The sequence below is a fragment of the Ovis aries genome, chromosome 2 (assembly GCF_016772045.2).
Source record: "Ovis aries strain OAR_USU_Benz2616 breed Rambouillet chromosome 2, ARS-UI_Ramb_v3.0, whole genome shotgun sequence".
Lineage (NCBI taxonomy): Eukaryota > Metazoa > Chordata > Mammalia > Artiodactyla > Bovidae > Ovis > Ovis aries.
In genome coordinates this window covers 232,231,708-232,247,403 of record NC_056055.1, presented here as the reverse complement: position 1 = coordinate 232,247,403, position 15,696 = coordinate 232,231,708, and the positions used below count along the sequence as shown (strand labels likewise).

Sequence of the window (15,696 nt, the reverse complement as noted above, 5' to 3'; positions counted from 1 at the left end):
ACGGGGTTGCAAAGAGGCAGATACCCCTGAGCAACTTTCACTTTCACTGCATATATTTGGATGACATCTAACATATCCTCCATCGTAAGAATAGACTCTTATTTTGTTAACTTGCCTCTCTGACACTGATGTCCATTTAAGAGAGCAATTCTGTAGAATGAAAATAAGTTCAAAGTTGAATGTGGTGTGGGGACTTTAAGAGCCTGGCCAGGATGCAGGAATGGTCCTTACTGGTATTTGAGTGGCCATTTGTTGACCAGACAATAACCACTGCCCTCGCTTCCAGGAAACCTGGCAACCACTCTCCACTCCTATGAACATGGCCAAAGGGCAAAGAAAATTCACAAAGACAAAACGATGACTTGCCCCCATATTCCCAGGAAGGCCCACAGCGCATTCCCCATCCAGAAATGTCTGAAGAACAACAGACGGTTTGGAGACAGCAGCAAGCACACCGTGTTCCGAATTCTTCCTCACGTGACACAACTTCCCTGTGAGTTCATTCACCTCAGATTCAAGCGTGTAAAAGAAGAGGGCTTTGTGATGGAATGTTGCCCGGCTCACTTATTCACTTTACTTTGTTATTGCTGTTACATTGTGCCAGTGGACCTAAGACGCTCCCACCCGTGTCTCATTCCCATTTCGTGTTGCCACGTTTCCGTCGCCGCGGCCCACTCCATTTACGACAGAAGAAGGAATATTGTCTGTGATGCTGCTTCTCCTGTCCCCTCCCAACTGGCAGGATGGCGAAGGTCCCTGTTCAAAGGAGGCCCTTTAGCCTGTTCATTGCTTTTTAAATTTGGCAGAATATAGTGCGGGTCTGGTTATCAAGAGGGAATTCCCCTCACTTACCTGGAACATTGACTCAGAGATGAAGCCCCAATCTCGCAGGCCCATGAGAAAAGGAAATGGCTTTGGTATGGCACTTGCGATCTCCACCTTATTTTCTCTGAAGAGCCTGAATACGAACTCATAGCAGCGCTGCTCCTCTGGGTGCTGCTCCTCCAGGTTCAGGTCCCCCGTGATCATCCTGAGAAACAAAGACACGATATGAAAGTTCAGTTCAGTTCAGTCGCTCAGTCATGTCCGACTCTTTGCGACCCCAAGAACTGCAGCACACCAGGCCTCCCTGTCCATCACCATCTCCCTGAGTCCACCCAAACCCATGTCCATCGAGTTGGTGATGCCATCCAACCATCTCATCCTCTGTCGTCCCCTTCTCCTCCTGCCCTCAATCTTTCCCAGCATCAGGGTCTTTTCAAATGAGTCAGCTCTTCACATCAGGTGGCCAAAGTATAGGAGTTTCAGCTTCCAATAAACACCCAGGACAGATCTCCTTTAGGATTGACTGGTTGGATCTCCTTGCAGTCCAAGGGACTCTCAAAAGTCTTCTCCAACACCACAGTTCAAAAGCATCAATTCTTCGACGCTCAGCCTTCTTCACAGTCCAACTCTCACATCCATACATGACCACTGGAAAAACCATAGCTCTGACTAAATGGACTTTTGTTGGCAAAGTAACGTCTCTGCTTTTTAATATGCTGTCTAGGTTGGTCATAACTTTCCTTAGATTTTATTTTCTTTTTTTTATAGCTTCTGAATGCTTTTACATATGAAATGGTATATTATCATGACTATTCTTTCTTCTACATGAATATTTACTGCATATATTTTTATACAATTTTTTAAGGTTACATTCTATTTACAGTTATGAAAAATACTATCTATAATTCCCCATGTTGTACAATACATCATTGTAGCCTATGTTATACTCAATAGTTTGTATCTCCCAGTCTTGCACTCTAAATTCCCTCCCCCCCATTTCTCCCCACTGGTAATCACTAGTTTGATTTCTAAATCTATGAATCTGCTTTTTCTTTGTTATATTCATTAGTTGGTTGTATTTTTTAGATTCCATATGTAAGTGATATCATCCAGTATTTGTCTTCCTCTGTCTGACTTACTTCACTCAGTATCCATATATGTTGTGGCAACTGGCAAAATTTCATTCATTATTTATTGCTGAGTAGTATTCCATACGGAAAAAGTAATGGCAACATACTCCAGTATCCTTGCCTGGAGAATCCCATGGACAGAGGAGCCTGGTGGGCTACAGTCCATGGTGTCACAAAGGTCGAGTGACTAAGCACAGCACAGCACACAGTATTCCATATATATATGGAATATATATATATGAAAAGAAAGTTAAAGTATTAATCCTTCAGTCATCTCCGGTTCTTTGCAACTCCCGTAGACTGTAGCCCACCAGCCTTCTCTGTCTCTTCTCTGTCTTCTCCAGGCAAGAATACTGGAGTGGGTAGCCATTCCCTTCTCCACGGGATTCTTCCTGACCTAGGGATTGAACCCGAGTTTCCTGCATTTCAGGCAGATTCTTTACCATCTGAGGCTCCAGGGAAGCCATATACATATATATATATATATATATATACATATATATATATATATATATATATATATATATATATATATATATATATGAAGACAATTGCAACTAATGCCGCTAGAAGAACTAGGGTGCATATATCTTTCAAATTGGTGTTATTGCTTTTTTCAGATATATACCCAAGGGTGAAATTGCTGAGTCATATTGTATTTCTATTTTTAGTTTTTTGAGGAAATTACATATTGTTTTCTACAACGGCTGCACCAATTTACATCAGTAATATAGGAAAGCTCCCTTTTCTCTACATCCACACCAACATGTGTTATTTGCCTTTTTGATGATAGATATTCAGTGGAGAGTCCACATGGATAAAACTATGCTCTTGTGGAAGGACCAGAATAGATGGACTCTATTTAACTTAGAGAATAATCAAGGGTGCAATAGAACATACTGGGCTTAAGGAAGACCTGCACCTAGAAAGAGTTCACCCTGTGCTACTTAAAACTATCGTAAAGAGACTTTCACCCAAACTCTCTTTGGAAAATATTGAAATTTAAAATGATAAAGCTTCATAGGAATTTATAATGATATTGTGATGGTTAATTTTATGTGTCAAAATGGAGGGTTTGGGAGGATAAGACTACTATTTTATATTAAATTTGTGAAATTTGAGTAAGCAGTTTGCCCTACATAATGTGAGCTGGGCCTCATCCAATCAGTTGAAGGCCTGAATAAAACAAAAAGACCAACCTCCTTGACTAAGAAGGAATTCTCCAGCTGACTACTTTCAGATACTCTGCAGGGTCTCTGGGCTGCTGGCCCATAAGACTTCGGACTTGCTGGCCTCCATTATTGTGTGAGACGATTCCTTATTAATAGATCTCTCTCTCTCTCCACACACACACACACACACACACACACACACACACACACACACACACACACACACTACAGCCTATTGATTCTGTTTCTCTGAAGAATTCTGACAAATACACATCATCAAAAAAAAGTTACAAAGAAATAAAAAATCGGCTGAGATAATACTACAGAATCTACCACTGAACTGAAAGTCTTCTTAGTTAATAACGAATAGAAGAAATCTCTGGAAGGTATAAAAGAAATAGGCCACTCCCATCTATAACTGCAGAGGCAGGAATGGCATTCCACATCATAAAATTAGGTCGAAGACTCTTCTCTGATAAAGTTTCAACTAAATATTGAGAATATGTCTTTTTCTTTGGTCTGATATAGAGGTGTGTGTGAATATTCAAAACTAGGACAGGGTTGTTCTGTATCTTAACCTGTCTGTGGAAGTGTTATATGCACGAAGAACTATAAGAGCTCTGGATTTCAGATATAACCACATCTCTGAGAAGTAATTTTAGGACTCAAAAAGCTTTGTAATTCTGATTCTTGGTTGATAAATTGTTTCCCTTGCTGATAATTTCTTAATCCACTTCTTGGTGTTGCTAAAAGGTATATAGACTCATAGGATTATTTTTTATCCCACTGTAAGAGGGTCATTGGAACTTCCCATTCTCCAAATACACATCATGATAGACAAAAAATCTATTTCTTCATTGAATTCCTTAAAAAATGAAAAAGACTTCTGGTTAAAGATAGTTGGTTGAAAACAAGTGTTTTTCTCCTCTCTCGCTAGAGAGTCCTATAAAACATTAGTAAAGGAATTAAAGTCATAATCACAAAGAGAAAAGGATTAGATGGGATACTTTAACCAAAGTCTGAAAAAGTGATCACTATTACTGGTGGTGGATGCTCCCAGGGGTCAGAAAGGGGCCCAGTGTGCCCTAGAGGCCCCTGGGGAGGTAGAGCAGGGAGGGAAGAAGACACAAGGATGAAAACAGAGGGACTGTTTGAAAGGAGAAAATATAAATCAATGTGCTCCCTTAGTCCTCCCTGACCCCAACACAGAACTTCTCCATCTAGGCAGGAGACTAGAGGTTTCTTCTTAAGAAAACTGTAAATGACTCAGGAAAAAAACTTCCTCGCCTTTCGGCATTGGGGATTCACCCAGAAAAACCACAAGTTTTCAAGCCCATCTCATTAAATGGAGTCCCAAGCTAGCTTATCAGTGCCTTGCCCTTAAGAATGAACAAACAATTACAGACCACAGCCATTCATGGAAACCAACAGCATGAAAGGGCAGAACCAAGATGATCAGAGAGCAAAAATTACTCCAGCATAAACAGAAATGTTATAGGAAACAGAGTTTCTTAAAAAAAACCAACAACAAAAATTTTCATACACATAGGAAACGATATTATGTCCAGGATGCCAAGAAGAAAAGACCAGAAAATAAGATAATGAGCCTGGAAATCTTAAAAGATTACTGAATTAAAAAAAAAAAAGTTTAACTAAAATGATCATAAAATAAAGACAACAGAATTTTTCCAGAACATAGCTGGAAAAAAATTGTAAAGGAGAAAGGGAAAGCAAATTTGAAACATCTGACTGTCTAAAACAGTTATGCAAGTGTGTTCAGTTCAGTCACTCAGTCGTGTCTGACTCTTTGCGACCCCATGAATCGCAGCACGCCAGGCCTCCCTGTCCATCACCAACTCCCGGAGTCCACTCAGACTCACGTCCATCTAGTCAGTGTTGCCATCCAGCCATCTCACCCTCTGTCATCCCCTTCTCCTCCAGCCCCCAATCCCTCCCAGCATCAGAGTCTTTTCCAATGAGTCAAGTCTTCACATGCAAGTGTGTAGATTCAGAATTAAAAGGAAGTGAGTAAACACATATGCCCTGTTCAGTCATTCGTGTGTGAAATGTGAAAGGAAAATAGCTGTACCGAGGCTCAGAAAACACATCACTCGCGTGTTTTCTGTGTTGGTCACACACTTTTCAATGCTCAATATTCTTTGTGTGTATGCTTAGTTGCTCAGTCATGTCCAACTTTTTGTGAACCCCATGGACAGTAGTAGCCAGTCTCCTCTGTCCATGGAATTCTAGGCAAAATACTGGAGTGTGTTGCCACGCCCTCCTCCAGGGGATCCTCCCAACCCAGGGATCGAACCCAGGTGTCCCAGGTCTCCCGCATTGCAGGCGGATTCTGTACTGTCAGAGCCACCAGGGAAGCCCTCCAAGTTCCTTCCTTCTGGGCAAAGGTAGGGCTGCACCTTCTTGTCTTCTTATGCTGATGGGTGTCACTTTGGGAGAGGAATTCGGAGCCAGCACGTGTGAGTCGTGCTCACCGTACCTCAGCTTGCTGTGGTGGCTGTCACTTTGGATGGTGGCTCTTCACCAGTCAGAGACTGGTGAAGAGTCCTGGATGAGGAGTCCCTGAAGCAGCCAGGGACCCGTGAGATTTTTAGAACTGTCTGTTCCAAAGGAACGCGCTGTGGTGCTTAGTGGCTCGGTCATGTCCGAGGCTTTGCAACCCTTTGGACTGTAGCCCACCAGGCTTCTTGATCCATGGGATTTTTTTTCAGGCAAGAGAATGCTAGAATGGGTCAGCATTTCCTCTTCTACAGGATCTTGCCAACCCAGGGATCGAACCTGGATCTCCTGTGGCTCTTGTGTTGCAAGCGGATTCTTTACCCGTTAAGCCATTGGGGAAGCTCATTACAATACGATAATCTACTCCAATCTTACTGACACACGGTCTGGGACAAATTATTTGCTGATGTCTATAATAAGGGAATCAGGAAATCAATACCCACAAGTTCTGTTATACAAGAAGTGGAAGGCATTACTAAAAACAGCTAAAATACTAATGTCTAAAAACTGTAAATTTCACTTGAAAACAAAAAGTACATCTCGAAATTATTTTACAACAGTAATTCTCAAAGTGTGGTCTGGGGACCCTGGCGATTTTGTGGAAAACGCTTTCAGGTGTCATCAAAGCCAAAACTATTTTCATATAAGATATTATTAAACTTTTTTTCTCTCGTCCTCTTACAAATGTGTAGTAATTTTTTCCAGAGAATACATTGCCGGTGGTATCACAAGAGATGAATGAAGAAGCAGATAGCAGAATCAAGCTGTACTCTACAGAATCAGCTATTAGATTTGCAAAAATGTGAACATCACTAATCTCACTAATTTAGCTTATTTTAGAAGACATAGTTATTTTTCATAAAATATGTCATTTATGTTCCCAAGTAATGAGTTCCTCACCATCATTATTATTATTAAATTAATGAATAAATATTTTAATTGTCCAAAGTTCTACTTTCTCATATAGTAAATATTAATAGCTATAATCTACATGAGCAAAAGCTAACTCTTTGGAATTCCTAATAATATGTCACAAAAAAATTTCAGAAGACCTATTCTAGAAAGAGAGGACATACTCTGCATATGGTAATAAATGCAGTAAACTTAAAGTAAACTTAATCTAAAACTTCAGGGTATAGTAAAAATTTTAACAAACCAAATCTGGGCAAGTTAAAAAACTGAGTTAAATTATTTATTTCAAAGACAATGAACTCAAACGGGCTGGCTTCACATTTGATGTGTTGAATTAGAGAAACATACACTTGAGAATTAATTAGAAATCATAAGGCTAACAAATAGAATGAAAATGAGACTATAAATCTTACAAAAGATAAAAGTAAAGAAACATACTGTTTTTCTTAAATGGAGAAAAATGGAGAGGCGTTAGATATTAAAAGTTCTCTCAAAATTTGTAAGCAAGAAGATATGTGTCATTTTATGTAGATTAAATTTTCATCTATCAAAGATACAATTTAGCTGTGATACAACTACCAAAGCTACAACAAAAACTAAATGACATTAAAAATGTTAAAAGTAAAAAAACAGACAAATGACATTAAAGAATTGTAAACAAGACAGAGAGCAAAATTCACAATATCTGTATTTTAATAACATTTAAGACTACTAATAGACAAATCTTTCAAGGTTGTTAAAAAATTTTACTTTCAATTTTTAACTCCACAGTGTATTTAAAAAGATATATGGGATATACGTTTTTTAAATTGCAAAATATATGTATTAATAACTTGGTCATAAACACAAGAACATACCAAGTATTGGGCCCTGAATTGATCTAAATAAATAATAACAAGGAGAAATTAAATAGGTTACATGTTCTGGCTATAAGATAATATTACAATAGAACCATAATTTTAATATAAAAGTTTTAAGAAAAAAGATCTAACTTGTAGTGGTTTTAAAAGTTCAACTTTTGGTTTCAGTTCTAACAATGCAAAGACCTAAGAAGTCATCAATGACATCCTTACAAAAAGAAAAAAGCTAAACAACCTGAAAAATCAATGAATTTCATGTACATACAGGAAAACTGAGGTGATAGGGCAAACTGCCACCCCCAAAACTGATTGATAGACAAATCCAGAGAATCACAGATGAGATCAGCTATCTGGTAGAAGCCACTTAGAGTCATAGACCTCAGAAACACTTGAATGGTAAGTTTAAATGGAGGCTGAACGTGGATTTACAGGAAAATGAGAAACTCCTGGGGACAGGGGAAGGGCAATTACCTCAAAATCCAGCTCATTCTAGGCTTCTATCTCATTCAATGGAGTGAGGAAAGGGAAAATATCTAAGAAGTCATTTTAAAAATTACAGTCTTGGAACACAGTTCCTCTACAAGATTGAAATTTAATCATAAGACTAAAGAATGCTTTCTCTGTACCTTACCTCTTCATCAAGAGGGCTCCAGTATAATAGTAAGTGAGGATTATAGCTGAAAGAGCTGCAAGGCTCTATTTAATAAATTCTTAAGGAAATACAAAGAAAATAGGAGAGACAAAATGTGTTGATGTATAACACCAAACATGAAGCAATATTGCTTAATTCAGAGTAGATATGGTTAGTTGGAAATATATATTGCAAACTCTAGAGAAACCAATAAAATGTTCTAAAAGAAGTATAATTGATGGACTAAGAGAGAAGAGAAAATAAAATCACAAAATGTTCAATTAAACAAACAGGCAGAAAAAGAAAGGGGAAAAATGGAAGCAAATAAGCACAATGAATAAAAAACAGTTAAAAGATTGTAGATTTTAATCCAACCACAGGAATAATCACTTTAAATATGAATGGTATAAATATACTGATAAAAGACAGAGATTGACAGAGTGAAAAAATAACACCCAACTATATATTGTCTTTGAGAAAGGAATCTTAAATATGAAACACAGATGGGTTAAAAGTGAAGGGATGAAGAAATGCCATGCCAGCATTAATCACAGGAAAGTTGTAGTAGCTATATTAATTTCAGAGAAAACCTCAGTTTAGTTCAGTTCAGTCGCTCAGTCGTGTCCGACTCTTTGCGACCCCATGAATCGCAGCACGCCAGGCCTCCCTGTCCATCACCAACTCCCAGAGTTCACTCAGACTCACGCCCATCGAGTCAGTGATGCCATCCAGCCATCTCATCCTCTGTCGTCCCCTTCTCCTCCTGCCCCTAATCTCTCCCAGCATCAGAGTCTTTTCCAGTGAGTCAACTCTTCTCATGAGGTGGCCAAAGTACTGGAGCTTCAGCTTCAGCATCATTCCTTCCAAAGAAATCCGAGGGCTGATCTCCTTCAGAATGGACTGGTTGGATCTCCTTGCAGTCCAAGGGACTCTCAAGAGTCTTCTCCAACACCACAGTTCAAAAGCATCAATTCTTCAGCGCTCAGCCTTCTTTACATTCCAACTCTCACATCCATTCATGACTACTGGAAAAACGATAGCCTTGACTAGACGGACCTTTGTTGGCAAAGTAATGTCTCTGCTTTTGAATATGCTATCTAGGTTGGTCATAACTTTTCTTCCAAGGAGTAAGCGTCTTTTAATTTCATGGCTGCACTCACCATCTGCAGTGATTTTGGAGCCCCCCAAAAATAAAGTCTGACACTGTTTCCACTGTTTCCCCATCTATTTCCCATGAAGTGATGGGACCAGATGCCATGATCTTTGTTTTCTGAATGTTGAGCTTTAAGCCAACTTTTTCACTCTCCTCTTTCACTTTCATCAAGAGGCTTTTTAGTTCCTCTTCACTTTCTGCCATAAGGGTGGTGTCATCTGCATATCTGAGGTTATTGATATTTCTCCCTGCAATCTTGATTCCAGCTTGTTTTTCTTCCAACCCAGCGTTTCTCATGATGTACTCTGCATATAAGTTAAATAAGCAGGCTGACAATATATAGCCTTGATGTACTCCTTCAGAGTAAGGAAAATTTCAGAGACAAAGAGAAGTATTGTATAAAGAGCAAATCTCTCCAAGAAGATTTAGTAATCCTTAATGTATAATGCAAGTAATCTAAGTAGCATCAAAATACGAGACAAAATTTGATAGAACTACAAGAAGAAATAGACAAATCCACTCCTGCTGTTGGAGAATTCAATACCCCTCTTTTAGTAATTGATAGAACAAAGAGGCAGAAAGTAAGTAAAAATATAGTTGACCTGAACAGCACCGCCAATCTGATTTACTTGCCACTTAAAGACTATTTATTCTACAGTGACAAAATATACATACCACTTATGCTCACATGAAATATTTACTAAAATGTACCACATTCTGAGCTGTAAAACTTATCTTAACAAATTAAAAGGAAAATGAATCAAAAATATATATATATACTCAGACAACAATAAAAAAAATAACAGAAATATACCTGTGTATTTTGAAAATTCCAGAATACTTAAAGACAAAATAGCCTATTTCTAGAATCAAAGAAGTCTCAAGAGAAATTTAAAACTATTTAGAACAAAATTAAAATGAAAACACACGTTCACAAAAGTTACAGAATGCAGCACAAAAGTGCTTAGGGAGACATGTGGTGTTAAAATGCATATTAGAAGAAAGATCTAAATCAATAATATAAGCTTCCATCTGAAGAAACTAGAGAAAAAGGAGAAATTTAAGCCTACAGCAAGCAAAAGAAATCATAAAAATCAGGTAATAATAAATAACACTGAAACAGGAAAGCAGAAATAAGGAAAGCAAAAACAAAACAGGGCTCATCACTATTAATCCTATGAACATTAAAAGGATAATAAAGAAATAATACTACAGATTATGCTATCCCTACAAATTGGATAAAATGGGCAAACCTTGAAACAAACTGCCAAAACTCACACAAAGAGATAGCTCATCTGAATAGGTCTGTATCTATTAAAGGAACTGAATCAATAACTAACAGCCTTCCAAAAAAGAAAGCACCAGGCCCAGTGGTATCATTAGTGAATTCTACCAAACCACTTCAACTATAACTTCTTCCAGAGAATAGAAGTAGATGTACCCCCCTCCTAGCTCATTCTATGAGATCAGCATTACCCCATCCTCACCTCTCAGAGCTTTTCTTTTCCTGCCTGGAAGCCAAAGGCTAGTTGGACTTCAAGCTCCACTGGCTCTTTCTCCCGCCTCTCAGGAGCAAGTGGGAGCAGGGATGCAGTCAGCCTCCAGGAGAAAGGGCGCTGGGCACTAAGGACCTGGCAGGCTGCACCACTGGGGCCCAGCTACTGCCAGAAATATCCTCAGCTTGGCAGCCCAGGTGAGAGGAGTTATCATACACTTTTACACTGCTCAAATTGTTTACCATGAAAAATAGATTGATGGTTGACAGTAAGTCTGCTCTTTTTCAAAGACAATTTCCCTCTTTCTCTAGCCGGATGTGTAAAACATCCCAGAATAGAAAAGACAGCTGCTCCCTCCCTGCCTGTTTGCATTCATTCATGTTGAGTCCCATCTACTTTCAGTTCCTCCTAGCGAGTTCCTGAGTTGACTCTCAGACTCGAGGCTCTGCCAAAACTGGTACCCCTCACTACCCAGAAACTGTGCAACATTTTTAACAACGGTTGGGCGATCGATTTGGATGTTAGTATTTCTAAAAAGATGCTTCCTGGCTAGAATTGTCTTTGGAGGTAGGGATGGAGAAGGCATTGGGGGAAATGAGAGGGCTCAGAGGGCTCACCCAGCCTTGCTGCAAGCCTCCGAGGGACCAGGGAATTCCAACAGGGCCCACCCAGCTTTGTGGCAGTCACAGGAAAATAAGAAGGGGGTGTCAGTCAAGGTGTCCTTCAGTTTCCCCCAAGGCTAACCCACCGCCATTTTTGAAATCGCCTTCACTCATTGACTGATTGATCTGTCGTCTCATTCTGTTGGTACCTGCAGGCTGAGACTGGGTAGACAGAAATAATAGGCATGGACACCAGGACATGCTCTCTCCTTACGAGAGATGCAGGGCACAGGAGGCCAGGACTAACCTGCGGTTAGAGGTGCTGCCTGCACTTGCCATCTTCTTCTTAGACCATGGAGCCAGCCCCAGATCACTCTTGCTTAGATTTTCGCTGCCTCTGTCCTTTCCCAGAGCTGTGATGAGAAAGTTTGCCCATTTATCAGCCCCTCGGGTGTGGCACCTAAAGGGTAAAAGAAAAGTGAAACAGCTGAACTGGGTGCCTTCAACACGCTGGTCTTTCCTCCTTCTGAAGAATCTAAGCTACTCCATTTTGTAAGGTTCCAGGAAAAGAGCTTTTGGAAATCCCCTGACCTCACCCCACCACCTGCGAACCAATCAGCAACCTCGGCCAGCTTGGGGGAAATTAAAACCAGTCAGAACCCAACACCTAACCCTTCCACAGAAGGAAACCAACCTGGAAACTCCCGTTTTTCAAATTTTTCACGCGAGACTACCCTATATAAGCAATGAAACCCAGAGTTCGCGGCTCCTCCCTATAGCTGCTGCATCGGTATCGGTGGGAGCCCCAGCTCGAGCTTGGTAATAAAAACTCTCTTGCTTTTGCATCAGATATTGGCTTCCTGGTGGTCATTGGGAGATTTCGAGACTTGGGAGTAACACTCCCAGTCTCAGCCCCCAGGGAGGAGGAACAGAGCACCCCTCGCTCCTGCAAAGAAGAAGAGGGAAGGAAAACTCCTTGAACTCAAACAGATCAGACGTGTTTTGAGGTGAAGTGGCACAGTGCTGACCAGGAGGAAGAAACCACATTTGCTCCTGCCCCCTGCCAAGGTGGCTGTGAGAAGAAAAAAAAGGAAAGCCAGACATTTCAGATTTTCTCATAGGCCCATGGGCTGACCCGGCACAGTAGTAAGCCTGGATTGGATGAATCAGACCCAGTATTCAGATCCAGTATTCATTCAGACCCAGGACTGGAGAGAACTGAAATGCTGGAGAAAATATTCTTCAAATTTCTGGAAAGCAGCCAGAGGCCAGAAAGACCTCTCCCAACTCCTGCAACCAGAAGGAAGAGCTAAGTTTGGGCAGAGAAGCCTGATGTGCAATCCTAAGTTTTCTTGAATCTATGGGCACTTTTTAAATGCAGCCAGGAGCGCTTAGGAAAAAAATTGAGCTTCAACTAGTCTCTGAAATCTCAGAGTGACAGGCTTTTCATTGGATGGGAGCAGGGTTTAGAACTGAGACTCTCTACATCTTAAAGGACAAGGTGATGATGCTAGCAAAAAGTGTGTTCCATGTATGTTTGTACATCATTTTTTCATTTATACCCTGCTCTCATTTTGTAAAGGATTTGAAGCAACTTTGGAAAAGTTTGGTAGAGCTAGTGGTAAAGAACCTTCCTGCCAATGCAGGAGACATAAGAGAAGCTGGTTCCATCTCTGGGTCTGGAAGATCCCCTGGAGGAGGGCATGGCAACCTACTCCAGTATTCTTGCCTGGAGAATCTCACAGACAGAGGAGCCCAACAGGGTCTCAAAGAGTCAGATAGGATTGAAGCGACTTAACAGGCTCAGGAAAAGCACATCACATCAGCGTCAAGTTGAAAGATAAAGGAACAGGGGCAAAACACAGATAAATAAATAAAACCAGAGGAATAGAAATCCAGGCAGGACAATGAGTCAAAGATAGAGGTGAATGAGAGTCAAGGTGTCTATAGAATCCAGGGTCTTGGTGAGAGTCAAGTAGGTGAGAACGGGGAACCTCCAAGTAGTATGTTTGCCAAGTATGTCTCACTGAATTCCAGTGCTTCTGGCTCACTATAGAGGTGCTCGAAAATCTGCATAAATATGTTTTCCAAGTATAGGGGGCAGAAGATCTCTACCCTCGACTGTTCTCTTTCCGCCAAAGAAGTGAACACGAATCTGGCTGGGCCAGATTCCAGGTACCAGGATGTGATGAGCCCAGTGGGCAGGGTCTGCGTGCCTACCAGGTGCTGACGTACATGAGACTGTCCACCTCTCTCTCTCCCTCACTTTATTGGCAAAGAGGCTAGTAAACTCTGCCTCTGTCGGGCATTGCTGTCCTTGGTTTTTTAACTCCATTGGGCACAGTGGCCCCAACAAAGTCGGACACGGACTAGGCCAGCTGGCATAAATATGCCGCCTTTTTTTGCTTATAAGCACAAGGTCTTTGGTGTTCCTCAGCTAATGGTGGTAAGATTAGGGCTTAGAGGGTATTTCTGCCAAATTTACAAGAAAACTTTACTTGGCAATATTTTGCATTAGCCAGATAATGATAGGAATGTTAGCTTCTGTTTTCCCACTGTTAATTTTCCTCTGTGTTCACTAGAGAATCAGTGTCTCTAGGATAAGATCAGGGATGTCTGGTGCAAGCCCACCGATGACCATCAGATGGTCCCTGGCTCGTAATGGAGGGGTAGCATTGTCTCCTTTTTCTTCCATATGACCTGGGGGATGAGGAGATTCTGACCTGCCTCCTTGCTCTTTTCTCCCACCCAGACTTAGTAGGTGATAATCTCTGAAGGCAAGTTAACACTTTGTTTCTACTTGAAAAAATGTCTCTCCATTTTGTTAAGTGTGCTAAGATCTGACACTTGGAATAGATGTGTGAATTGCAGAGTCCTGATCACAATCCAATGTTATTAGTTAATTTGCTGTTAACTTACCAACGTCTACTCATCTTTGAACACTATTGGTTTATTTATTTATGTTTTTATTTATTTTTTTATTTATTTATGTCTAATTAGGTCAGATAACCCATCTCAGATTGATGACAGTTCTGTGAAGATCTGTGGCCCACAATTCACTGTCTGCTACCAGCTTTTTGGGTGTCTCAGCGGTAAAGAATCCGACTGTCAAGCAGGAGACATGGGTTTGATCCCTGGATCAGGAGGATCCCCTGGAGTAAGAAAAGGGAACCCAATCCAATAGTCTTGCCTGGGAAACCCCATGGACAGAGGAGCCTGGTGGACTACAGTCTATGGGTTCAAAAAAGAGTCAGACATGACTTGGCAACTCAAAAGCAACAACCAACTTTTTAATTAGTTGGGATGTGGGGGTACAATTAACCAAAACTGACTCAGACTAACTCAGGCAGAAAATCAATTTCTTAGAAGTATATTGGGTAGCTCAAAGAATTTATAAGAAGGCTGGAGGACTGGAATAAGAAAATAGGCAGTCTAGGCAGTAAGATCCCCAGCCCAGGTCATGTATGTGGCCACTGATTTGACAGATATATTCTTTCCATTCAGATTAAAAAGGGGGATCAGAAACTTTTTATTCTCACAGGACAGATAAGATTATTCATTCACAGCTTTTCTTGGAGTTATATTAACTCACCTGTCCTTTGTCATAACACAGTCAAAACAGATCTGGATCACCTGGGCCTCTCAAAGAACATCACACAGATGGATTATCCCGGTGACACGGCGGTGATCAGATGGGATGGGGCAGGGCCACACACCTAAAGAGGAAAAAAACTACTGACCCTTCAACAACAAGGATGAATCTCAAAAGCATTGTGATTCGAAAGAAGCCAGACATCCAAAAGTGCATCCTGGGTGTTCCCATTTATGTAAAACTTTAATACAAGCAGAGCAAATCTATAGTCATAGAAAAAGTAGATCAGCGATTGCCTGATGCTGGGGTCGGAGAGGAGGGAACTTTCTGGGGTGATAGAATTGGTCTGTATCTTAACTGTTGTTGTAACTGTATTTGTAAACACTCATCATATGCACGCTAACAATGGATGTATTTTACACTTCAATAAAATTGAGCTCTTGCCCATGTAGGATAACCTTGGTTTCAAGGATTCTTAGACCCTAGAACTGTGTTTTCCATTTGTTTTGTTTTCTTTTTTCTGAGGGATAGGACAGCATGTGTGTCCTGGTAGGGGAACCCATGGACTGAATACATTTGAGCATCAGTAATTTCAGTTCAGTTCAGTTGCTCAGTTGTGTCTGACTCTTTGCGACCCCATAAGCCGCAGCACGCCAGGCCTCCCTGTCCATCACCAACTCCCCAAGTTTACTCAAACTCATGTCCATTGAGTCAGTGATGCCATCCAACCATCTCATCCTCTGTTGTCCCCTTCTCCTCCCGCCTTCAATTTTTCCCAGCATCAAGGTCTTTTCAAATGAGTCAGC

General features: G+C 40.7%; 1 protein-coding gene and 1 long non-coding RNA gene across 46 annotated transcripts in view; one reads left to right on the top strand and one right to left on the bottom strand.

Moving 5' to 3' along the window:
* The window catches only part of LOC101120733 (nuclear body protein SP140-like protein), an 83,415-nt gene that overhangs the window by 66,596 nt on the left and 1,123 nt on the right, over window positions 1-15,696 (bottom strand). For 25 of the 44 annotated variants that reach the window (XM_042244363.2, XM_027965288.2, XM_027965291.2 and 22 more), the window contains exons 2-4: window positions 14,891-15,014; window positions 11,606-11,758; window positions 853-1,030 (exon numbers count right to left, since the gene is read on the bottom strand). In XM_042244363.2, the coding sequence (XP_042100297.1) occupies window positions 853-1,030; window positions 11,606-11,758; window positions 14,891-14,904 (345 nt within the window). In that variant the 5' untranslated portion in view covers window positions 14,905-15,014. Of the gene's footprint in view, window positions 1-852; window positions 1,031-11,605; window positions 11,759-14,890; window positions 15,031-15,696 lie in introns of all 44 variants that reach the window. The other 19 variants (XM_027965296.2, XM_060410473.1, XM_060410474.1 and 16 more) reach the window with 3 other exon arrangements.
* LOC132659232 (uncharacterized) lies at window positions 2,890-15,347 on the top strand. 2 transcript variants are annotated; one of them, XR_009599433.1, is made up of 3 exons: window positions 2,890-5,532; window positions 14,299-14,455; window positions 14,912-15,347. It is a non-coding gene; the product is annotated as an uncharacterized LOC132659232 (long non-coding RNA). The 2 variants fall into 2 exon arrangements; XR_009599434.1 differs by lacking the exon at window positions 2,890-5,532 and adding an exon at window positions 12,091-12,117.